Consider the following 24,283-nt stretch of genomic DNA (forward strand, 5'->3'; position numbering starts at 1 on the left):
AAAAAAAAAAAAAAAAAAAAAAAAAAAAAAAAAAAAAAAAAAAAAAAAAATAAATGCAACGTTGAAATAATTAAACTTGATTTTATTTCTTTGGTCTCATTATCTTCTAAGCTTCAGATAAATTCTTGTGCTCGAGATAGCTTTAAATGTACTTATCATTTAAATTATTTACAATTAGTCAGTATAAATATGGATTTTAATTTTACATAGTTTTTAATGCTTTTTACATTTAAGTCTAGTATAACAGTGCGAATAAACGAATGTTTTTGGTTAGAATACACTGATCACAGATCTTGAGGATTATTAATAAGTATTTTTTAAGTTGACAGTTCGAGCTGTTATTCATTTTTGACTTTGTTGTATTATAATTAGAAATTATTTAACAGTAAGTCTAATTTTGTATTATAGAACTTAATGAATGTCGCGGCTCACGTCTGTTACTTTGTTTCATGGAGAAATTGTGCCCGATACTCAAATGCGTTTCTGAAGGAGAAATAATTGTAGCCGTGAAAATAGATTGGAGCGCGTTTTCATCTCTCGAGGGACTCGCAAACGTTGAGAAACTGGGCGCTTGTCACTCCTGTGCCAAAGTGACAGTCTGACAGTTCCCTCGTTTAGCATCTTCGTACTCATTTCGAAATATTCATCCACATCGTTGACGCGCGGATTGCCGACTCCGTGGCTGTGAGTAACGGCGCGTGTCGCTTTGCATATCGTGGAATGCGAGCAAAATCTTTGGGACGAAGAAGATGCAAAAGGCAATGTGATGCAGCTGCAGTGTTTACCTCAACAAGGCTCGCCATTGAGAGATTTTAACCGGCAGATATGAAAGAAAATAAAGGAACGAGTTTACTCGTTGTGTAATTATCAAAAGAAAAAGAAATTAACCTAAAAGCACGATGCTGGGCATTCAAACAGTCCGAGTGCTTTTGCCATATTTCTTGTTACTCGAAATGTTCATGTTGATGTATTAATTAATTGATATTACTTGCGATGTGAAATTCAATGGAAATTTTCTTACGTGTTAATTTTTATCTCTACTTATTTTTCACATCGTGTACGGCTTCGTCTGCCAGTGACCGTTGGTCGCCATCTTGCTTCGCGACGATCCGAAACCGTCAAGGAAATAAATAATCTGTCTCTTTCAATGCGACTTGGCAGTTCGGTGTATACTATTATAGTAGCCGCGGTCGTCTCGTTAGCAAAAAGGAGGAGCATATAGCCGACTAGCCATCTTCGAAGAGTTGAGACAGAATAACGTATGAATATGAGTGATGTTGTTTCCAACGTGATTCCAGTTATAGACGCGTCAAGCGGTAACAAGACGCGTATTAATTGACTTTTGAATTTTTACGGCGTTCTGCTTCTTCGTTGACTTCGACGTTTTCTTTTATTCGTACCGCTACGAATAAACTGCCGGCTGAAACGTATGTGAGATACTAACGACTGTTTAATAACGAGTTTTCTACGTAAAGACCGACGGCTTTCGTCTGCGTTTTCTTTTCTCTTGTAACGGTTTTCGTTATTTCGAATCCTTTGTAGACGACCTTACGTGATTTGAAACAAGACGTTTCTTTTTTATCGTCACTAAGGCACTTTTGTTTTTACGGATCTTGAGTCACGTGAAAAATCTTATGGACGACAGGTGCGAATTTTCTTTGATGAACTTTTGAAGTCTTTACGTTTCTTCTTTTTTTTTACCACGCTATTTTAGATTTTTTCGAATATATTCTTTTATTCTTTTTTCATCGTTTATAGAAGGTGGACCGTTTTTCTTTGGGATGATAACGGTTTGGTTTTCATAATAATTTTAAGCTCTTCTTCTGGTACAACAGCATCCGTCTTCTGCAGTAGATTCCGGTTTGAATTTCTCAGTGCATCTGACGTCAGACTTGGAACTGCTTGAAAAATTCATAATTTTAAGAACTAATTCTTTATGAATTTTTTGTCACTCTAAAATCACTCACAGAAGTCGCCTTGTACAGCCGCAAGCATAAGTTTTGGTCGTACGAAATCTGTAATTGATAAATTTCATTATTATTTATTACTTTATAAATTTCATTGTTACTTATTACTCACCCCTTTCTGCATAGACATCGATGTGGATCTCTGTTTGGAAATTGTTAATGTTTCTGATTAGATTGTACATTTTTTATTTATTTTTGTTTAAATATATTTTTGTTTATTCACAATCGATGCTACTTACCCAGCGCCATTGTTTCGCGCTGCTTCTCGGCCTCTTGCTTTACAGATGCACGTAACGTCTCTGAGGTTAATAAAACAGTTTTATACAGCAATCATTACGTACATTGGTGAAGCGGTGGGTATTTTAAAAATTTACTTCTCGTTTACAAAACCAAGATAAAGAAAAAGAATTCCGGCGAATCCTAAAACAAACTTTCCAAGATACCATGCGAAATTACTCGTACAGTGTGGCATGGCAAAGACCATAACCTATCAACGTATACCGAGGTTAGTATCAGTGACGATAGTGATGAATGATTTATCAATCGAACTTTAAATAAATAATACAAATAAAAATACATAAAGTCCACGAACACTCGTGAGTCCAAAATGGAGGTTAATTTTAACAAAAAATTACGTGCTAAATATATTTCAAAAATGATTGCCAAAATTTTTCATAACTGACAGCAGAACGTCAATCGAGACAATCGATCTGAAATTGTCGTACGGTATGAATATGAAATTTGTAAAAAAAAATCTTTAATTTCATAAAAAGATAACGATTTATCAATACAAATTTCTGCAGCCCGCCTCAAAGAATTTTAAATACGGAAGTATCCATGGGCAGAAAATCTTCAAAGAAAATTTCAAGGTCCAACCATAGAGTCACAGTATTTTTTCAACGACAAGAATAGAAAAGAAAACAAGATGAAAAATCGAGAAAAAAAACGCAGTTAAAGCCGCAATAGCATTGCGCGGAAAAGGTGTAACATCGTTTTAGTCACGCTTTTTGACATCTCGCAAGATGCTGAATACCCTGTCAACATATTTGCCGTGACAAGAGAACACGAGGGTGTCGACTGTCGAGGAGTTTTGAAAAAGAGTGAAAGAAGAAAAAAATGTAGGCAAAAAATATTCAAAAAATGTCCAAGTGACACCGCGTCATTCTACGCTCATTAAGACGAATTCCACAACGCGTCTCACGCATGCCTTACGATATATTTAAAACACCACCGTATCTCTTTCAACTTTGACCCCTGCAGCTTCTTGAAAACCGTCCCAACCCATGCCTAATGTAAGCACGTGTGACAATGTGTCGTCCGACGATAGTTGCGTGGCTAAATGTCTGGAAAAAAGAGATGTCATAAATTATTATTTATTTTCCGCTAACCTGCCAACGAGGGTCGACCCACCCCCACGTGACCCACCCTTGTCTATAAGTCAAACAGAAAATACGAGTAGTAATACTCGACACCATATCATATGCACAATTTAAAAGTTCGTATTACAATTTTTTTAAAAATTCAATATGAAATATATTACATATATTTTATTACAAAAGTCATGATTACCTTACGGATTCATTCTGGAGATCTATAATGACTCCTAAGATCATTCGCTAGATGTCCACGAGCTTATCTAATTAATAAAAAAAATTAATAAAAAAAATGTACCCAAAATCATAGAAAAATATATCGTGTCAAAATGAATGAACCCCAACATCTTATGATGACTGCTACGATCATTCATAAATTTGCCGGGTACTGCAATTAAAAAAATTCAATATGCACCAAGGGTATTTAATTTAAAAGAAATAGTACCTTAATAGATTAGCTCCATGGAGTGCTATGGATAACCTCAAAGTTTACTGAACCTATGTTCAGGTAGATTGGCCTGGTGTAACGTTACCACTTTCAGCTCCTGTAGTGCTCATTGTCGCAAGTATTTTTTTAAGTGAAACGTACAAGAAGAAATTCCAAGTGCAACTCGTCAAAACGACATTAGCTGTGGAACAATAATGACTAGATATACATACAGATAAACGACAACATTAGCCGGGTGGCATTTAAAGATCTTTAGTACATAGTAAGGTTAGTATATGTCCCAAAGGACAGGAACCTCGTTCACTCGGGAGGAAGTCCATCCAGCACTCATATGTTACAAAAACAAGCTTTAAACTAATATTAACTGTGTGTTGGCAACATGTAAGAGGATCGTATTAACGAGCTCTTAAAGTCAGATCAGAGAAAGAATGCCATGTGGTCGCAGCTGGCGTCAAATACCTTTGGGCGAACGTTCACTATACTACTTTTGAAATTAGACGTAGATGCGCATGCGCACAACATAGAATAGGTTACATATAATACAGCATTGTAAACCGATTGTCTAGTATCTGATAAGAAAGATCGAATTATTTCCTCTTGTCTTTTATCTGAAATTTATATTAAATTTGTTGAAGTTCATTCGAATTTCACGCGTTTATACAATTCGTTTTGGCGGTTAAGTGGGGGATGTTTTTAATGCCTTTCCTTTTCTGGCACGCGGGAAAAATTGTAATGTTAATTTGTAACGTATGTGGGGACGTATGAGGGAATGAAATCTTATTGGCTTGTGTTATATTAACGTGGCGTGGCTCTGGTTGGATTTGAACCAATCGGTTGGTTTGCTGGGCTAAAAATATATTTTAATTTTGTAGGAGGAGATAGAACGTTACCTCCTCTTGTGGGGAAAAAAAACCTTTTTCTTATAACAAGTCGCGCTACGCGTATAACGGAACAGTTGACGCTTGTGATTTGTAAGGTTTGGTTCGTGAGAATTTTATTTGGCATTTTTTCGTTATAATTTTACTGGATTTTAAAATTGGAATCAGTGCACTTTTTAAGATGTTTTAAACTTTATATATTCTTTGGTGAAATGTCAAGTACTTTGAAGTGAGAGAAAATTATTTTTTTAACGTTCATATCAGTTTGAATTTTTCTATATGTTTGCGGAAAACACGTGGTACCATTGTTACGGAAATTTGAAGGAATCAATGGAATAATTTTTCGCTACGAGAATGATTCATTTGGACGAGAACTTTATTTTTTGTTTATAACAACATTATTGGACACCATTTTTATAAAGGAAAGTGACTGAATTAAACTTTGAAAAATATATGCTAAGCATCTGTTACAAAAATAATTTAATCTTTCACAAGCCATCGGGATTACAGCACAGCCATTGTACAATCAGTATGGTAAGCTTAAATACTATGATAACATTGTATAATGAGAAATTAACTATCGTATCGATATACTTAATATATAAGTTTTAATTTATAATAATTTTGTTAAAAACAAAGTCAGCCAGATACTTCTTGAACCATAAGGAAATTAAAAGGCTATCTCAGTTAAATAAAATTTTCTGATCTTTTATACGTACAATCGGTATATTATATATCTTCATCTGCAATTTTTAACTATCCTTCCAGCAATTCTTATCAAGCAGTCAATGAAGATCCCGTTAAATCATAATTATCGAAACATTGTAAAATATACGCAATGAAAACCGATCAAAACATGGAAGGTGGTCCAGGCGATCAGTCAAATCATTCATCAGGAATCGAGCATCGCTTGCGAAGTCCAAAATGTGCAAGATGTCGAAACCATGGCGTAATATCCGGTTTAAAGGGTCACAAAAGGTCCTGCGCGTGGAAGGATTGTCGATGCGCATGCTGCCTCCTGGTGGTAGAACGTCAACGCGTAATGGCAGCCCAGGTTGCCTTAAGACGTCAACAGCAGGCACACGGAAATTACGCGAACGAGACATTCACAGGTAGCGGGAGTTTATCGGCGGAGGTCGATCAAACAGTTTCCGGAAATCAGCAAAGAGCAGCTTTGGCTTATCAGCGACGATTACGTAATCTACAACGTCACCAGCTGCAATTCACACAGACCCGAATAAGCGTGACGCAAAATTTTCAAAGTCTCAATTCCGTTCACGGAATAAGAACCGCTGCAGGTATTTATCGTAGATGTCAGCACTGAACGTATTTACATATTCTTAACGATGAATTACTGTCTGGTATTTCATAGTTTCAAATTTCCCGCGTTACAGCCGGAAACAATTATAAAAATCTCCACGGGATTGTTTACGTCCTGACAAACACTCGAGATTGTTTAGCCGTCCATCGGGGAGGGACAATAAAATTTTGTTTGTTCGACACTACGAGCTTTCTCAACGAATTAGATACACAATCAGCCTCAAATAACTTTACGACGGTTTACACAATTCCTATCCCCTCTCGAATCTACGTGGAGAATCTCTGTGAATCGGACAGCAACTGACATTTTCTTATTCTTGGAAATGATACAGTATCACTTTTCCTTGTAAAGCGGCGTCCTGTTATTTCGAGCCAACTGACTTTTCTCCAGTTTCAAAGAGTTCTCTGCCATTGCGGGAAAGGAAATCGTAAAAGTCGATACCCTTGGATACAGCTGTTCCTTGCGCCAAACTGAATACATATATAGTTTTAATAAATTTTGTACACCGATTAATTTACAATGCCAGCTGTTATTAGTTTTCGAGAGATTGCTCAGTTTCAAGAAAAAATCTCATTTATTTTCAGTCGTCCCTGCTGCACATTTTTTGGATTCTCTATCGTCAAACGAACGCCAACGGAAAAGACATTCGTTTGCAGACACCTCGTTCGACCTGCAATCTTTTTATCCTACCTATACAAGAATTCCCTGGTACTCATGTCCTACAGGAACAACCAGCAGTACGAATTTTGGTGAAATCGCTTACGCTACTACTCCTGAAGCCCAAGAGAATTCAAGCAATCAGAGAAATCTTTGTTCGGAGAAAAAACCTTCTATATCCTTTAGCGTTGAATCGATTATCGGTTCCAAGTGACATAATTTTTCTGAATTTCATTATGTAAATATATAATTGAGTTTAAATATTATGAACTGTTTTTATTATCACAGTGAAATACTTTATGTATTGTCGCTCTGTGAAAAGGATTACATTAATTGATCAAGTGACCAATGGTAATTTCAAAATTATCTTTGATACTATACTTTTGTTTCGATAACTCATTTTCATCTATCAATCATTAATGAGATTGTATGACTTCTACAGTAGTGTGAAGAATACAAATGTATGATAGATATGCACACGTGTGTTTTAGAAATATGAATTAATGAATTCATTTGTAAATTATTAATCGGATATATATATAAGTATATAGTATGGTAAGTTCTACAAGCTATTTTCGCTAACGTTCTATTTAGAACAATTAAATGAGCTAATTGAAAGCTCTTTGATTTACGTATGTTATTTGGAAAAGACGAGTTTTTCATGTTTTTGAGTCTTTTTATTTTTCATAAAATCCATGACCTTGCACGCATTAAAATATTCGTATCAACGAATATTTATCAATGGTATATCATAAACTTAATTCAGTAAATTGGGACTAGAAACTTGGAGTTGTTGCCATTGTTGAAGGAAAGAAAGTCTCAGAAACTTTTATTGCATTAAATGCATGAAGGAGATATTAGTAAAGAGGACCGAGTCTGGATGAGATGGTCCGAGATGGATTTTGTGTCTGACGACTAGTAAGCACAGTGGGCATAGGAGATATGCTGGAACCATTATAGAAGTTCCAGAGGCGATTGAAATGCCATACAGTTCGTTTCAGAGACTGGATACAGACAGAGGCTGGATCTCTTTACCCAATATCTCTTTAATGCTAAATATAACGGTTATTGTTATAAATACTCGACCACTATTGGCAAAATCACAAATTGCACAATAATAAAATATTACCTTGATCAAGACTATTGCAATTATTCAATAATAATTGAAAATTAAATTAACTGTCATTAGCCATTTGAGAATGCGCTATATAGACACTTGTACACCATGGTGTTCATTATTGCGCAATTAACACGGTGATAAACTCGTTTAGTACAAAAACAGTAACAATAATATATTAGCGACCAAAAATAGTCGTAGTGGTTCGATGGAAACGATAAACGAAACTTGAATTTATATTACATTATATGAATTAAAAATAATATAGTTAGATTTAATTTCTAATGACGATTGCAGGAGAAAATAAAGTAAATTCAAAGTGATTGCACTCTACTATAAATAGATAACATTGTTAATTAAATTAATAATAAAATCTCAGAGGCATAGCATGAATAAAATGAAAATTCTAGAAATTCCTAAAATTCTTAATGATTTTAAAGAGCGTTGCTCTTTGCGTCTAACTTCTTTTTTTGCTATTGTCAATATTTTTTTAATTCTTTTTTTTCTTAGTTCACTATTCCCATCTCATTTATCACTCTCAAGCATTGCGCTGCAACGTTTCATATAAGAATTCATTTCAGAATAGTCGAGAAGAGTGTCGCAAAGAAGTTCAAAGAGAATACTCGGCCATTCCCTCTCAAGAATTTGTAATTTTTGAATAGCGTCAACTGTGACGTCTATTAAATTTGACAGATGAACCTTTCCTTTGTGTCTCCAGATAAGATCCTCCTGCGACGGTAACAAATATAATTATTGAAATTTTGAGATATTTATTAATTTCATAATTTTAGATAAAACTCACTAACCTGAGTGACGTTGCCTCGTCGCCATTGCAGCGCTTCCTTGGCGACGACGTTTCTCAACGCAGGATCGCTTTTAAACAAGAATTGTTTGGCAGTGATTTGTTCTCCAGTTTGTTTCTGAACCTTTTCAAGATGCAACCTCTGAAGTAACGGCTGAAGTAATGATTCAGGCAATGACCACATAACAATATCAGTCAAACCTGAATATTCTTGATTGGCTATTTCAATGTCTTCATCAGTTATCTGTTAGATCATTTCATTTAATTGGGATCTACATTTTGCAAATACATAATTAATTCAAGTTACTGACCTCTTTGTTGTTTATAACCTTAAGACCCCAGTGTGCCAGACGAAACACAGCGTAGACTTTCCAATCTTTAGAGATGATGGGATTGCCTTCAGCATCAATCTGAATACTGGTAAGTCCTTGTACTTCGGCAAGAGCATTTATCTGACCTAGATGACTGATATTAGTCTCCTTGAAGATGAAGTGTTCCGCATTTGGAAATCTGTTTTTGAGTCTGTTTAGAATCATTGCGATCCCATTGAATTGTACATAATTAAACTTGACAATGTTGACCTCGTGAGCTTTGGCAACATCCCAGGGTCTATCGATGAATCGCAGTGCAGCCTGACCATAGACATTGAGACACCTTCCAGCAATTTCTACCAGGTAATCTCCACCTAAATGATTTTTTAACTTAATATGTAATATAATACAGTCAAGAGATAGAGTCATTGTTTACCTTGCTCTCTTTCCTTTGGTGGACTTGGTTGAGGCGGTGGACTTGCTGAAGGCATTGCTCTATGTTTAGCCCTTGCCGTAGCAGCTCTGTTACTTTTGTAATGAACAACCTTCTTTATCTGAGCACTCTTGACTCGGCTTTTATCATTATCCAAATCCAAAGACTTATCCAGGATGATTCTAGGCACCGAAGAACTGCTGGAATCGCTCAATACAGATTTGCAGCTTTCGACACTGCTGGTTTTTGAACTTGATGAGTAAAGACTTGGTCGATGGACCATTTGTTTTGTTGTATAATCACTTTGATTATCATGACTATAAAATGGTCTTGCATTCCTGACTAAAGACCTTCTGCCAGGACTCTGTCTACCATTACCATTTATTGTTGAGTCTTGACTGTTGAATTTTGGTGTCCTTATAAAGAGATTTCCACCAGGGCTCTGTATATCTTTTTCCAGATTCCTAGTGCTATTTCCCTTGAGAACATTATTATATCTCTTTGAAATTCCATTGGTCTTATCAAAATCCATCGACGAGGCTCGTCCGTTTGGTTTCATCAGGTGATTCCTAAGACCGCTCTTAAGACTCTCATGACTCTCTGAGCTGTCAGGATCACTGTCTGTGGTTGTTTCGACGCCATCGATGGTGGTCAGGTTGGTTTTATTATCTATCCTTCCGTTATCATTAACTTTACCACTTGTAAGGTTGTTTATTATAGGAACTAATATTGGCGGCAATTTGAAATCCAATGCATTCACTTTATCAGGACATGCAGTCCTGAATACATTATCACTCGAATTACTTCTCTTCTTAAAGCTCATCTTCTTAGCTTCGACGTGTTCATTAATAGAAGTCAGACTTCCAAATCCTTTTGATTTTGATTTATCCAGACCCTTCGTTCTGCCTGCATCAAATTTATTCGAACTCTGGAGCTGCAGACCACGCACGTGATCACTTTTGATATTATTCGTTTTACTAGCGTTACTCGCAAAGCATTTAGTCTGCGATCTTAAAAGTTCCCAGTTCGTTTTTGCGTTAGAGATTACCTCCTCGCGTCTAACGTTTACGCAGACCTGAGTACTGAGGTCAAGGAAAGCAGAATTTGATTGTTCCTTAGTAGTTCGCCAAGCCATGGCAGCTCTTCGCACCTGTTCATTCACTTGCATCGTTGATAAAATTTGAAGATTCGGTAAATAAGAGACCAGAAAGGAAACGCAATCTGCATTCAAGGTCACCGGATTCCCGTCTATGGTCACTTCGCGCAGCTGCAACGCCTTCGCCAAACTTCCAATATCCTCGATCCTAAAATTACAAATTGTCAAATTAATTTAAAGATAAACATAAACCACTTACTCCATTCCTACACCCACGCCTCTTCGAACACTTGACTTTTGTGTATTAGATAATTATTATCCAAAATGCGACATATGCTTTCCCTACTTTCAAATTGGTTCACGGAATAGATAATGGTGCTTTTGACATTTATCACAGCGTAGATGTATGAGATTGTTCACGTATATATGATAAACATATGATAACGTCCACGTGGACTTTACTCACTTTTGGATGTCATTGTTACTCAGGTACAATTTCTGCAGCTGGGTCGTCTCCCCGAAGCCCAATAACTTTTTGATTTTGTTGCGCCTCAGATTTAATTCCTTCAAGGATGTCAGACCTTGAAAATCATTACAACCAATAGTCTTAATATTATTTCCAGCAAGATTAAGAACTTTCAACGACGTCAGCTCTCCTAGACCGGAGATCTGAACGATTTGATTCCCATGTAAATCCAAGACTTCCAATTTTTCCAATTGCTTCAAGCCTTCGATCTTCTTTATACGATTTTTACCAATCAGCAGGACACGCAGATTCTCAAGATGATCAAGATTGCTGACCCGTTCAATTTGATTATCATAAAGGTCGAGAAAAACGAGTTTCGTAAGCTGTAAAAAATTCTCCCCCTCGATCTTCACTATGAGATTGTGCTGCAATGAGAGGAGACGCAGCCTGGTCTCGCCGATGATGTTCGGGAACGTCGTCAATCCCCGTCTGTCCAGGCATATCCTGTCAGGATTTTTTTCACGTTCCGTCGACGTCCTCGTCGCCACAACCGCCCTGCCTTCACCAGCCTGTTGCAAGGTAACCGCATCGCAGCCTCCAACTTCGGCATCTTCGACGTTGAAGTTGGCACTCGTTGAGCTAAAAAAAAAGAATTTTTTAAATATTGAAATCGAGGACGATATTTGAAAATCATTAAAAAAATAGTCGTAACTACAGACAGTTGGGGGAGAACGATAAATATAATAATGATAATTATAAAGCCAACCGTGACGTAACAATACCTGAGTGTACTGTAAGACCTTTTAGTGAGTTTTGGTGGTACCGGAGCTCCAGGTAGGATTGGCAGAGCTGGTGCAATCGTCAGGAACTGGTTACCTTCGCGTTCTCGTTCCGCATTAGTGGTAGCAGATTTGCCTCTTACGTTAAACGTTAATTTCTTATTCTGCAATGGTGAAGAGTTTTTAGTATGATCAACTTTTTTTTCTATTGTCTTGTCTACAGTTACCGGCGCACTGATGATGTTACTGCTTATTGGCATTACATAACAGACAAACTCGAGGGTGAACGACACGTCCAAGCAGAAGACCGTGAATCGACAGCGAGTCATTGAAATATCGACATATTTTTATAACGTCGTCGCTGCGACCATCGCACTGGGATTTAGTCCTGTTTGTTTGTTACTGCGCGTTACACGTACGCAACCGGCAGGCGCACTTGAGCCTATCATATATTTAATTATATATATGCTTCTGATTATAAACCTGAAATGATATCTGATGTTTCAGATATTTTTCCAGTCATACGGGTATGGATGTAATATTTTAGAAACTTTGGAAACACCGTCTGTCTTTGAGAAAGTGGATATTTTATTGGAGTAGCATTATACGTAGCGTGTATTAAGAAGATTGATTTTATTGATAGACTGTGCGTTATTCGTATTACTCTGATTTTTATTTTCAACCGATATAGTATAGTATGCATTGTAAATTATCAAAACTATGCTGCTTTATTTCAATTTTATTTTTTATTTTTAAGGGAAAGAAGGTAAAAGGCCGTGTGGTGTGCTTTCGGTATAGAGGATAGTGATTCACTGTCGATAAAAAAGGTCGATTCTCTGAAGTGTGAATCTATGTATAATTTGGTATACTTCAACGTCGGGTAATTAACGTCTAAAGGTCTCGGAGGGGTCATAGCTCATTAGAAGGGTTATTATCGGCGAAAATACTAACTATTGCAAATTCATTTAATACGAATTGACCAATTGAAGTTTCGACCATGCGATTTTCTAACGCATTCGGTATTATTTTATCAGAGAAAGTTCACTGGTTCTCTCAGAGATGGCGCTACCTATCACGCCCAGGAGGTGCTGCCTTATCGTCGAAAATTCGAATTAATGCAAAACGTTATTTGATTTGGACCATTATACCGACGTATAATAAATCGTGGGACGTATATCTCTTAGTTTATATAGGTTAAATTTATCCACATTCATTCAAGATGAGTTTGTTTTCAGCGATTAATTTTCTTAGGTTTCAGAAGAAATCAATCGTACCCGCACAATATTTTATACAGATAAATGGTTACGCTGGACCAGGTATTCTTATAAGTTTAATCTGCATTATTGTCAGTAAATTGTTGGAAAAAAATATGTTAGTTTGTAGAATATCGAGGTTAGATGTGACTAATTTTACTAAAAACATGTAAATGATTGTTATTTATTTTATAGTCACAGGATTAGGTAAAGCCAAAAAGGGAAAGAAAACTGGTGTGGTAGTGGAGAAGAAGGTCTTGCCGGTTGAAACAGATGTTAATAAACTCTTAAAATTCGTCTGTGGCACTAACGTTATGAAGGAAGGAAAGGACGTTGAAATAAAACCTGACTCTGAATATCCTGATTGGCTTTGGTCACTTAGAACAGGTCCAGCACCAAAGTTAGAGGAACTAGATCCTAATACGAAAGAATATTGGAAAAAAGTAAGAAAGATAGGAATGAATCGGCAAAATAAACTTGCACGACTAAGGAAATTTTAAGTTACTATGTAGTCACAACATATTTTGTGTTATTCATTATGTACAGTGTCCTACAATACACCAATGTAAATCTATATCGCATTAAATCCTTATCATTGAAAAAAAGAATATTTTTTCAAGATATTCCATATTGAATTAAGAACTTTAATCATTCATATCTTTACAATTATTATCATGCTATATGCATATTCCTAGAATATAAATATCATAAGAACTTCATAGAATTAATAATGATTTACCATCACTTTACTATTGCAAAGTGAATCATCCGAGCACACCCTCCTTTACAATTGTATCAGATTAGAAAAAGAAAAAGAGATATTTCACCTTAAGTAATGGTATATTTCCCAAAATAATATATTTGTATGTATCATATTTAACCAAAATTATCTTCATTCTTTTAGTTAAACTAATTTTCTACTCGTCAAACTTTTTCTCAATCTTCAACTCTTATTAGCTTATATGAAATCTCATCTAGGTATACACAATGTCAGGATAAAAGATAACAATATTTAAGTTACTTTTATTGTCCTTCGGTGCAACAGTGAAATGCACATGTGTGCAGTTTATTGATATGTGCATATAAGGGATACACTGCGAGCACTTGCTGTCAGATTGCAAACGGAACTGTAAATCTGTGCAAATTATACTGTGAATCAAGGAACTTTGACAGAATAGGTGTCATTTCTTACCGCTAGGAAGGTAATTAGAAAATTGAATTTCCATAAAATATTTAAAAATTATGATTCTCTAATTGTTTCACTATTAATTACTTTTATTCACTACTAAGGGGGACGTAGAAAAAACTTATTAAAAACCTTTTACCGTTATTGTATGATTTATTACTGTACGAGATATATTCAATCAATAAATACCTAACAGAAAGTATTTATAAAAAATTCAATCGATTGCAAGCATATAAGCTGAATGGATATAATTTCTTTTTATAATATAATTATTGTCATCTTTATAATACAAAAAGAAATTCGTTTCATAAAATTTTGATGAAGAATTTAATAATGCATAAAAGTAAAATAATAAAATAATCTCGAAAATAAAACAGTAATTATTTCATCCTCCCAATAAAATAATATACTTTGACAGATGCGCGCGTGGACGGTATTCTTGGCAATAAGCGTAGCACTAGCTGCTGCAAAAGTTCAAGAACGTAAGTAATAATTAATAAAGAAATATCTAAATTAAAAATAATCAGTTAACAATCATTCGCACGACTCTTCAAAATTAATTTGACAAATTAAATCGACAGATAAAATAGTATGTTACTTTGGAAGCTGGTCAGTCTACCGCCTTGGCAATGGTAAATTCGACGTGTCCAAAATCGATCCAACACTTTGTACTCACATGATTTATTCCTTCGTTGGATTAACGTCGAATGGCGAAATCAAAATTTTGGATTCCTGGACCGACGTAGACGACGGTTCCGGTCGCGGTGGTTTTAACAAATTTAATGCACTTCGTGAAATCAGCTCTGGTACCAAAACAATGTTAGCCATTGGCGGTTATAGCGGAGAATCAACTACGTTCTCCAACGTGATAAAGGATCCAATTCTGAGATCGAAATTTGTCAGAAATATATTACAGTTCGTTAAAAAATATAATTTCGATGGATTCGACGTCGACTGGGAATATCCAGCACAACGTGGTGGTGCGGCAGTGGATAAAGAAAATTTGGTTTTACTTCTAAAAGAACTTAGATCAGTATTCGATGACAATAATTTGATCCTGAGTGCTGCTGTTGCCGCGACCGAAAGTTCTGCTAGAATATCATACGACATTCCCTCATTATCCAAGTACTTGGATTTCATTAATCTAATGGCTTACGACTTTCATGGCGCCTGGGATAAATTTGCTGGTCACAATGCGCCACTTTATGCCGCTTCCTGGGAGTCAAGTTATGGCAAGAGTTTGAATGTGGTAAGTTTGTTTTTTACTTTCACTTTTAAATTATTAAAAAAACATCTTGATATCCATCTTATCATTTTCATTTCGTAGAATGCCTCCGTCCATTATTGGCTGGCTCAGGGTGCACAAGCTGAAAAACTTATTCTAGGCACTGGTTTTTATGGCAGATCCTTTACTCTAATGGATCCTAATACTGCCAAGCTAGGATCTGCTGTCATTGGTCCTGGAAATCCTGGTCCATATACCATGGAGTCTGGGATGCTTGGATACAATGAGATCTGTGAATTGCAGATGAAAGAGGGCTGGGTTGTCGAATGGGATAACGAGCAGAATATTCCATATGCTCATTTAGGAAATCAATGGGTAGGATACGACGACGCAAAGTAAGTTCTATTTAACGTGATTTAATTGAATTTTCGGCCATTCGGTTACTGCTGATTTTCAACATCATCAATCAGTTTACCATTGTAATGATAAATAGGTATACAAATATTTCCATCAAATGTTATGAAGAGTAGTGAATATTCTTTTTAATCAACTTTTAGATCCCTCACTGAAAAGGCAAATTTTGTGAAAAAACATGGCCTCGGTGGTGCCATGTTATGGAGCATCGAGACTGATGATTTTAATGGAATTTGTGGTGACAAGTATCCACTGTTAAAAGCGCTCAACAACATTTTACGTGATGATTCTGATTCATCAAATGATATAGGTACGTACCGACATTCGTTGACAGCATCGATAGTATCGATATTCTTAACTTTATTAGCAATTGCATAAGTTGATAAATTTGTAAACAATGCTGTCGCAAATTTATTTAACACAGCGTATTTGACCTTAGCGATCTATTACTATTCGACGTTATTTTTTGGTTAAATAAAAAATAAAAGAGGGGAGGTGTTGAATCGTGTGAACGAAACCGAACCGAACGGACGTGACAGAGGTTGACTCTGAATAAATATTTCTTCTCTTTGCAAATCGGCGTGTCTTTTCTTATTCGATAGATGTAAGAGAGTCCTAACTTTCGCGAAGAGTTGTGACAATACTAGTAATATTAACAATGAATATCGATACGTACCCAGTAAAAAAACAATGAAATATGTTTCTTAAGAATCAACAACGGGTCCATCAACAACTGTTACGAATACGGGGAATACCCAAGAGAGTGCTCCTGGTGGCGCCATCTCTGACATCTGCGCAGCATCCGGTTTCATTCGAGATCCAAATAACTGCCGGAAATTCTACTTATGTCAAAAGGTGTATTCAAATAATTATCAAGTCATTGAGCTTAATTGTGCTGTTGGTCTTTATTTCGATACGAAACTAAATGTCTGCAATTATCAGAATCTGGTTGAGTGTTAATAACAAACGATTGTTTTAAAATATTTGGACAACAGCAAAACGTACGTTATTGACAATAAGAGATACTTTCAATATCATGATTTTTCAATGATTATCTTGTTCGTTGAAATTTAATAGAATTTCAAATTGCGTCATCGCGAGCAATTAAGATGTATAACGAAGAGAATGTTATCACTACATGCAAAAAATCTCAAAAATATTGTGAAGTGGTCATTGAATAAGGCCAGATTAATATCAAGGAGAATGAATTTCGTACGAGTATAGAAAATTCAACTATGCAGACTGTCATTGGATATTGAAATTAATGATAATGAACTGCGATAAATAAAGATAGCAAGAAACTAAAGACACCGATATAGTTTCATGGTCGTTTTGCTCCAAATAGATTAAGAAACTAATTCCACAATTATATTAAAACTATGCTAATGATCTATGATTGTTAATTACCTATGATAAGAATGGAAAGCTTTTAGTATTATAAATAACGCAATAAATGATGAATGCAACATTATATCTCTGAGAACAAATTATATATTTATACAGTCAATCAATTAACATAATAAAGTAACACAATCAAATTATCGACAACTTAACAATATAGCAAATATCATTTTAACAGTTACTAATTCATTTTAATTTCGTTGCCATTAAGAATAATTAAAATTTATAATACACTAATGAGTATCACGTAACGATCGCATCTCTTATGATATCTATATTACATAATACTATCAAAGTTAAATGTTCTTAATAACAGTAACAATAATAGCATGAAAAAGCGTGAGATTAAATAACAAATAAATAATCAGTATAGTAAGTGTCATTTTTTTTTAAATTAACGAGGAAACAGAAAATCGATGTAACGAATTAACACGTGACGTAATTTAGATCATCGCAGGTGGTTTTATCGATGTCAAAAATAAATCCAGGTTTACAATAAAAGGCCAAAGGTGTGGCATGAGATTCTTTGCAATAGTAAAATTTGGCGCAGTTAAACGGATCGCGTAAGTAGCCCCTAATCATGCAAACTGGAACAAACGGAACCACAGGCGATCTTGGAAACATATGTTCCGCTGGATCATGTGGACTCAGAGGAAAAAATTCACTTAAATCCATATCGTGTACCTCGATGAATTTTTCGTCCACTGGAGCCGCTGAAATTGCGAAAATCGCAACTGTCACGAAGAAAACAGAAGACACGTAGAAATGCATCTGAAATATGAGAAGAATTAATGAAACAAGGCCAAATTTGAATCGACGTATATTGAGTTATTGTTAAAATATTTTGGAAATTAACAATATTTAGTATTTTTATACAAATCTCACGATTCACTTACTTTAATCAAGTTCACGGATTGTTTTATAAAAATTGCCGTTCGAAATTCGTATTTTAAAAAATTGACTGACTTGCTCCCAATTTAGTGAAATTTTGTCAAAAACAAATTTTTCCTTAACGTAATTATTTGTTCAATGTTTTTGAAAATTTCACTCGTCAGCTTTGGTTTGTGAACTGAACATCCGCTGAACTGGTTGTTGCTTTTATAGATTGATACGTGAATCTCGCGATATTTTTATCGACTTTGGTCATAGATTATTCCGCGAAGTCTTACGTTTTAAATGTTACCATTAATCATAGCTTTCAGAAAAATATTTACAGCTTACTGTTTTCATTTCCTTTGCAAACAAGCGAAAGGAAACTTCTAGGAAATCAAATGTATACTCTATCGGCAAAGCATAGACATACTTTAAATGTATAGAAACACACAATAAATAGTAAAGCATGGATGATGTCTCTTATCAATATCTACAACATACGCTGAAACTTCATATGAAGAAAGTCAAGGCCGGAAATAGGAAGTACATAAAACAAGTAACGTAAATGGCGATTTGTACATAGTCGCAAGTATTTTTAATGATTGCGATTTCACACATGATGTTCTTTAACCCCGAGAAACGTATTTCGCAAGATTAACAATGTTACGACACATTTTAATTTAATTAATTGTATGTATCAAGTCACGTTTATATGTTTTGTTCAAATAATTATATCATTAACTTTCAATGATCATTGAAAATTAATTATCGTTTTTTCTCGAAACAGACCGACTGATGCAAGTTTTGAAAAAACTTTGAACGTAATTTAAAGAAAAAATTAATACTGATTGGAATCATGGAATCATATTTTTGACGGTTTTTATGATGTTTAGAAATGACGTGTAGCGTATGAGATATTACACATATTTAAAAATACTTGATTAAAGACGTAATGCGTAATTATTATTTATCGTCCTCTTATTTCTATGAAATCGAAACTCTTCTGGAAACTTCTGCGTAATAATTAAAGCCAAAGATATTATTGGTGAAACGGCGTAATGTCATAATCATTACCGCAACCTATCTTAATGTTAATTACATCATGGAACTAACAGTGTTTTTCTCTTATCAATTAGTAGGATACATGTATTTTTGTTACTCTGATTTTTAATCTTTCTTTTCCCTTTTAAGTGACAGTCTGTTTTTCATTTGGCGACAGTTTTATGCAGAAATAACATAGATAAAATATTTAATTATGTGAATTTGGATAACTACGAAACAGTGAGATGTAAGTAAAATGAAATGATGTCATGACATGTTTAATAAATTTCTGGAAAACGCATGTCAAAGATTATTGGTATTTAATTGTTATGTGTAGCTAGATAAATTAGGAAACTGTGATACATAAGTGTATTTCACTTCAGGTTCCACTGGTTGAGTTTTGTTCACGTGCGCTGGCAAAACATTCACTATATTCATTGTCAGTTCGACTGGCCTTAATGAACCAAAGAAATCTGTAACTGGAACAGTCTTAGGATCTCTTCTGAACAAGTCTGTACGCACACCCACAGTAGATAAGCAATAATGTTTAGGACAAACTTTGAGCTGTAAAATATGTAAATACATTAGTTTTTATGACATTAATTCCAGAATTAGATTTACTAATTAAACGCTTATAAATGTCACTTACAAATTCACTGAGCTTCTTTGAACTGGACGGTTCCACTTTTTCTAAAAAGTCTAATGCATAGTATGTGTATCTATCTATGATGTAAACGCCTACAGCTGGGTCGACATGATGCTATAAGAAGACAATTATATTGTAAGTTGTAATATTTTATGAAAGATCTATTGATAAGCGATAGACTTACAGATAAAGAGTCTTCGCCAACGAGGCTGGAAGCTACAGCTAATATATTTGGTGAATAAAATTTCTCATACATGGAACTAGCTTGGCAAGTATCGACAACAAATAAGATTTCATGATATCTTCGCTTCTGCCACATTTGCTCCAATGCATCACTTAACTCTTGACTGGTTATCTCTTCGGAATCTTGAAACTTTAAAAACCCATTTCCTCCATGACCAGTCAAATAGATCAATATATTGGATCCTTCGTCTGTCAATAATTTTTTAGACCTTGGTGTTTCCGGTGGTAATCTCCCGGTAAGTAATCGTACAAAATTTTCAACAGTAACTTCATATCCTCTATAATCAACCTCAACATCATCTCCGTAAACATTTATATGCTGTTTAATATTATTGAAAACTGTAGCAGGCCTTGGATTTCTAGGATTACATGCCATATCATCAGCAATCATTAAGATTATCTGAGAGTCAGGAATACCAAGGCGTTTCACACTACGATAAATAGAAAGAACATTTGCCACATGACGATAATTGAACCAGAATCTAGATGTGTCCACTAGTACAGCCCAGTTATTAGAATGTCCTGTTTCTGCAAAATTCTCAGGTATCTGAAAAAGTCCATAATATTAAATAATATTTGAAGTAAACTAAATATGAGATTATCAAATTCTATAACCAAAAAATTATTCACTTCTAACATCTTACCTCCCAGGCATTTGCTCTCAATAAATATATGGACAATATTGCTGATAACGTGACTAGTCGCATTTTATATTTATTTATAGCTTTTTTATATATTATTCATTACAATATTTATAATTTATTTACAATATAACAGTCACACCCGTAACGTCAAAAAATGCCGAACGACAATAATTGACTCTCTACTACGAATTTACACGAACACTATCTCATTTCGCAGACCACGTGACTATTGTTGCCATAGTTACTATTTGACATTACAGATGCTTCTTTAAAACCACGATTTCTTGACGTTTAATTCTCCTTTGCAAAACGTAGCAAAGATTCTATCAGTCTCACTTGTATTAGATCCTAATTCTCGTAATACTTTAGAGTCCTTACTGCTTCATATGTTGTGAGTTTAAAAAGATATTGATTAAAGTCAAAGAATTAACAGCGTGTTGGTACATTGATTTTGAAAAAATATCAATGACGGAAGACGTAAAACCTGAAATTATTAAAAGGACACAAGATTTGCTTGGAAAATATTTCAAAAAACCACCGCTAACTGAAAAGCTACTGAGAAAACCACCATTTCGATTTCTTCACGATATTATTTCAGCTGTATGCTCTAAACTTTTACATTGTAGCACTTTGTATAATATGCACTGTTAATGTCAATGTCATTGTTGTATCATATACGAATAAATCATTGGGATACTTTGATATTGTTCTACAGATTATAAAAGAAACTGGATTTCTGAGTGGTTTATTTACGGAGGAAGAATTGAATTCTGATAATATTAAAGACAAGGAGGCTAAGTTAGCATACCTAACAAAACTTATCGATGTTGTTAGTAAGTATAAGAAGTTAATATATATTGTAGAAAGATACATATAATCTAGGCGATCTAATCAAATCAAACTAACTAATTGAATTCTTTATTTATACAGAGTTAATTACTGGAACAAATTTAACAGTGCGAGCTAGTAAAATTATTGCTGGTCACGAACCAACAAAAACTAATGAATTACTACATGCAATTGGAAGAGCTTTAGATAAGAAAGTTAGTCATTTTCATACCTACTGATTGCTTAAGATTTTTTGAAATTATTTAGTTTACTCTGTATCACAGGTGAGCAGTGTCGAGGCAATCGAGCACTATAAAAAAAGTTGTGAAAAGAAAGCTCGCACACACACAAAGCCTAAACCATCAACTAAGGAGGATCCCATTAAAAAACCAGCATCAAGACATTCCTCGCAAACTAGAAAAGTCAATGAAAAAGAAAAGGTCTTGACAGAAGCTAAGAAAAGATCCTCTAGTATTGAGAAAACAGCTTCTAGGGAAGTTAAGACACGAGAGGATGATAAACGGGAAAAGAAACGTCTGCAAGAGAAAGAGAATGAAAGAAAAGTTGACAATCCAGTCGAGGATACAGCAGTTACTAATGTCGTGCCATCAGAGGTAAAACAATAAAGTAAATTTGAATATTGGAACTATATCAACAAAATATTATTTATATTATTATATACATATTATGGTCTATATATTGTTATCTTTTAGCAGTCTATTACAGAAAAACCACCTTCATCTATGCGTCAAAAGAGACAATCATCTTCTGTCAAATCAAAGCAAAATGTTACATCTCCAAAGTCTTCAGATGCTGTAAAGATCAAATCAGCCCTTCTCGATGCCACAAACTCGCCTAAACATAAACCCAAGGAAGCTGAAGCTCAAAAATCATCCAGTGGTACTCGACGATCATCCTCGGGTCATCATCAACAAAATGAATTACAACAAAAAGAAAAAGTAAAAGATTCCGAAGATGCATCCTCTCGTGAACAGAAATCCCGTTTAAGTACAGCAAAAGAGGCACGTGAGAAAGGCATAGCTCCCGAAGACATTTCCAAAAAAGAAGAAGACAATGATGCTAGATTCTCAGAGAATACAAAACATATTGAAAAACCGGAGTCTGGAAAATCCGAGAGAAAATTTAGCATCACAAATAAACAAAATACTTTTGAACATCCAGGAAGTCCACCACCTCGACCAATGGGAACGGTTTCAAACAGCGAAGAATCAGCCAAGTAATTTCATAGTAATTTTTCTAAAAAAAAACTTAAACAGGTGTCTATTTTTTAATTTTGAAATATTACTTCCAGTATATCTACAGTACCTAATAGACCTAAAACTTCTTTACGGCCCCCAAGTGCAAGACCAATGAGCGCAAGACCAGCAGCTCCAAGAATGAAATCCAAAACAGAATACATTGTTAATGAAGACATATCGTAAGCTCAGTTTATTCGATGCATAAAATTATTGCGTATAGATTCATAATCTTATCAATGTGTATAACCATTTTCTTCCATGCTAAAAGTCACTCATCGATCAATAATCTGTCACTACTTTTCTTTTAAGGACACCTATGGGAAACGTCAATGTCATAGTGGAAAATTATGACACCAAAGAGGATGATGCAGATGATATGGTAGTGATGGAAACTGGTAGCGGTGGTGGGGATTCTTTAGGAATTGAACGACCTAGTCATACAGATAGTCAATTACCTAGTGAACATGGACACCTAGTGGCACAGATCTTGGAAACCCAACGAGAACTGGTCAACACTGATAACGTTGATGTTATGCCTAAGAAAGTGGAGATTGTAAGGGTACTAATTACTTTTAAAACCTGATGCTTTCTTTTGACGTACGAATACAACGTTTGGTTTCCTTCCAAAAAATGTCCACATTGTACTTACAAGTTGAAAGTGGAATAATATGATTTTAGGAATGGGAAGCAGGTTCTAGAAGGGACCGTGAAGTCACTGTTAAGGAAGTTGACAAGCTTCGAGGTGCAATACAAACATTAACACGCGCAACAAATCCTTTGGGAAAATTATTGGATTATTTACAGGTAATATTTGTTATCCTTATACTTTCGGATATCCTGTGTAATACAACGAAACTAATTGATCTTACAGGAAGATGTAGAAATGATGCAAAGAGAATTGCAAGAATGGAGAAGTCAGTACAATCGTTTAAGTAAAGAGTTAGAAAAGGAACAAGTGTAAGTATGATTTCTTAAAATTGTATTAATTCATAAATTATCGAATATCAAATAAGTAATAATTGTCAATTGCGCACTTATAGAGAAACTCAAGAATCTGTAGAGCCAATGAAGAAAACATTAAAGGACATCGAAGACCTGATAAAACAAGAACTTGACAAAATATGTCAGGTGAAGTCAAATATTATGAAGAATGACCAAAAAATGCAACGATTGCTAAATGGTCACTTGTAAGAATTCTTAAATAGTCCATTTAAACTAAAAAAGAAAACGTGCTCCATGCAACACTTGTGCTTCAGTATCGAATGAACTTCAATGACTGTAACAGTTTTTTGTGTAAAAATAGAATTTCTAAATAGACACACTCTGGTGCTTAATTCACAACGAGAATACTCGTTGATAATTGTTAAGCAGCAATTAAAAAGTATTCTATAGCATCTACATTTATTTATTCTTCATATTCTTCATAATATATAAATGCTCTCCAAGCATTACAGTAGTAGACCGATAACGAGAGTTGGCTGCTAATCACTAGGACGTGTTTCAAAATCTAATCCCAATCGTAAACGATTAATCGATTATTAATAATCAGCAATTTATATCTTTAGTCTCCAAATAAGTCAACATAACCATTTTGTATAGTTCACATATTGAATTTGACAATC

The 24,283-nt window shown here is 34.8% G+C and overlaps 7 protein-coding genes and 1 long non-coding RNA gene across 16 annotated transcripts; 5 read left to right on the plus strand and 3 right to left on the minus strand.

Annotated features, from left to right (window-relative positions):
• Positions 1-61: 61 nt before the first annotated feature.
• Positions 62-3,309, minus strand: LOC112494231. Of its 3 annotated transcripts, none has more exons than XM_025084204.1 (5): positions 3,180-3,309; positions 2,207-2,266; positions 2,080-2,109; positions 1,968-2,015; positions 62-1,901 (listed from the first exon to the last, which is right to left on the minus strand). In XM_025084204.1, exons 2-5 carry the CDS (start codon positions 2,214-2,216, stop codon positions 1,753-1,755), a joined length of 237 nt encoding a protein of 78 aa, XP_024939972.1. In that variant the 5' UTR covers positions 2,217-2,266; positions 3,180-3,309; the 3' UTR covers positions 62-1,752. The 3 variants fall into 3 exon arrangements, with proteins under 3 accessions (XP_024939972.1, XP_024939971.1, XP_024939970.1); XM_025084203.1 differs by lacking the exon at positions 3,180-3,309 and adding an exon at positions 2,342-2,635 and having other exon boundaries at positions 62-1,898; XM_025084202.1 differs by lacking the exon at positions 3,180-3,309 and adding an exon at positions 2,342-2,635.
• Positions 2,388-8,174, plus strand: LOC107267022. 2 transcript variants are annotated; one of them, XM_025084195.1, is made up of 3 exons: positions 2,388-2,472; positions 5,435-5,964; positions 6,572-8,174. In XM_025084195.1, exons 2-3 carry the CDS (start codon positions 5,505-5,507, stop codon positions 6,856-6,858), a joined length of 747 nt encoding a protein of 248 aa, XP_024939963.1. In that variant the 5' UTR covers positions 2,388-2,472; positions 5,435-5,504; the 3' UTR covers positions 6,859-8,174. The 2 variants fall into 2 exon arrangements, with proteins under 2 accessions (XP_024939963.1, XP_015593700.1); XM_015738214.2 differs by lacking the exon at positions 2,388-2,472 and adding an exon at positions 4,878-5,200.
• On the minus strand, positions 8,158-12,015 carry LOC107267015 (leucine-rich repeat-containing protein 49). Of its 3 annotated transcripts, XM_015738195.2 has the most exons (7): positions 11,876-12,015; positions 11,652-11,812; positions 10,870-11,508; positions 9,311-10,611; positions 8,875-9,248; positions 8,568-8,807; positions 8,158-8,490 (listed from the first exon to the last, which is right to left on the minus strand). In XM_015738195.2, the coding sequence occupies exons 1-7, from the start codon at positions 11,975-11,977 to the stop codon at positions 8,287-8,289; spliced, it is 3,021 nt and encodes a 1,006-aa protein (XP_015593681.1). In that variant the 5' UTR covers positions 11,978-12,015; the 3' UTR covers positions 8,158-8,286. The 3 variants fall into 3 exon arrangements, with proteins under 3 accessions (XP_015593681.1, XP_024939948.1, XP_024939947.1); XM_025084180.1 differs by having other exon boundaries at positions 11,670-12,011; XM_025084179.1 differs by having other exon boundaries at positions 11,652-12,011.
• LOC112494232 lies at positions 11,366-12,142 on the plus strand. Its single transcript, XR_003059478.1, has 2 exons — positions 11,366-11,448; positions 11,872-12,142. It is a non-coding gene; the product is annotated as an uncharacterized LOC112494232 (long non-coding RNA).
• Positions 12,143-12,804: 662 nt separating this feature from the next.
• LOC107267026 (39S ribosomal protein L54, mitochondrial) lies at positions 12,805-13,506 on the plus strand. Its single transcript, XM_015738222.2, has 2 exons — positions 12,805-12,964; positions 13,097-13,506. Exons 1-2 carry the CDS (start codon positions 12,868-12,870, stop codon positions 13,399-13,401), a joined length of 402 nt encoding a protein of 133 aa, XP_015593708.1. The 5' UTR covers positions 12,805-12,867; the 3' UTR covers positions 13,402-13,506.
• A 127-nt stretch (positions 13,507-13,633) lies between these two features.
• Positions 13,634-17,197, plus strand: LOC107267018 (chitinase-3-like protein 1). Its single transcript, XM_015738203.2, has 6 exons — positions 13,634-14,103; positions 14,506-14,569; positions 14,669-15,336; positions 15,415-15,707; positions 15,870-16,036; positions 16,436-17,197. Exons 2-6 carry the CDS (start codon positions 14,506-14,508, stop codon positions 16,684-16,686), a joined length of 1,443 nt encoding a protein of 480 aa, XP_015593689.1. The 5' UTR covers positions 13,634-14,103; the 3' UTR covers positions 16,687-17,197.
• Positions 17,198-18,580: 1,383 nt separating this feature from the next.
• Positions 18,581-20,774, minus strand: LOC107267021 (putative GPI-anchor transamidase). Its single transcript, XM_015738213.2, has 4 exons — positions 20,575-20,774; positions 19,872-20,477; positions 19,691-19,801; positions 18,581-19,605 (listed from the first exon to the last, which is right to left on the minus strand). The coding sequence occupies exons 1-4, from the start codon at positions 20,635-20,637 to the stop codon at positions 19,369-19,371; spliced, it is 1,017 nt and encodes a 338-aa protein (XP_015593699.1). The 5' UTR covers positions 20,638-20,774; the 3' UTR covers positions 18,581-19,368.
• Positions 20,775-20,851: 77 nt separating this feature from the next.
• On the plus strand, positions 20,852-24,052 carry LOC107267016 (TRAF3-interacting protein 1). Of its 4 annotated transcripts, none has more exons than XM_015738198.2 (10): positions 20,852-21,174; positions 21,290-21,407; positions 21,505-21,617; positions 21,687-22,016; positions 22,116-22,639; positions 22,715-22,840; positions 22,971-23,220; positions 23,340-23,465; positions 23,533-23,618; positions 23,702-24,052. In XM_015738198.2, exons 1-10 carry the CDS (start codon positions 21,040-21,042, stop codon positions 23,850-23,852), a joined length of 1,959 nt encoding a protein of 652 aa, XP_015593684.1. In that variant the 5' UTR covers positions 20,852-21,039; the 3' UTR covers positions 23,853-24,052. The 4 variants fall into 4 exon arrangements, with proteins under 4 accessions (XP_015593684.1, XP_015593686.1, XP_015593685.1 ...); XM_015738200.2 differs by having other exon boundaries at positions 22,971-23,214; XM_015738199.2 differs by having other exon boundaries at positions 22,119-22,639.
• Positions 24,053-24,283: the final 231 nt, after the last annotated feature.

Source organism: Cephus cinctus, unplaced genomic scaffold (genome assembly GCF_000341935.2).
Source record: "Cephus cinctus unplaced genomic scaffold, Ccin1 Ccin1_scaffold0331, whole genome shotgun sequence".
Classification (NCBI taxonomy): Eukaryota; Metazoa; Arthropoda; class Insecta; order Hymenoptera; family Cephidae; genus Cephus; species Cephus cinctus.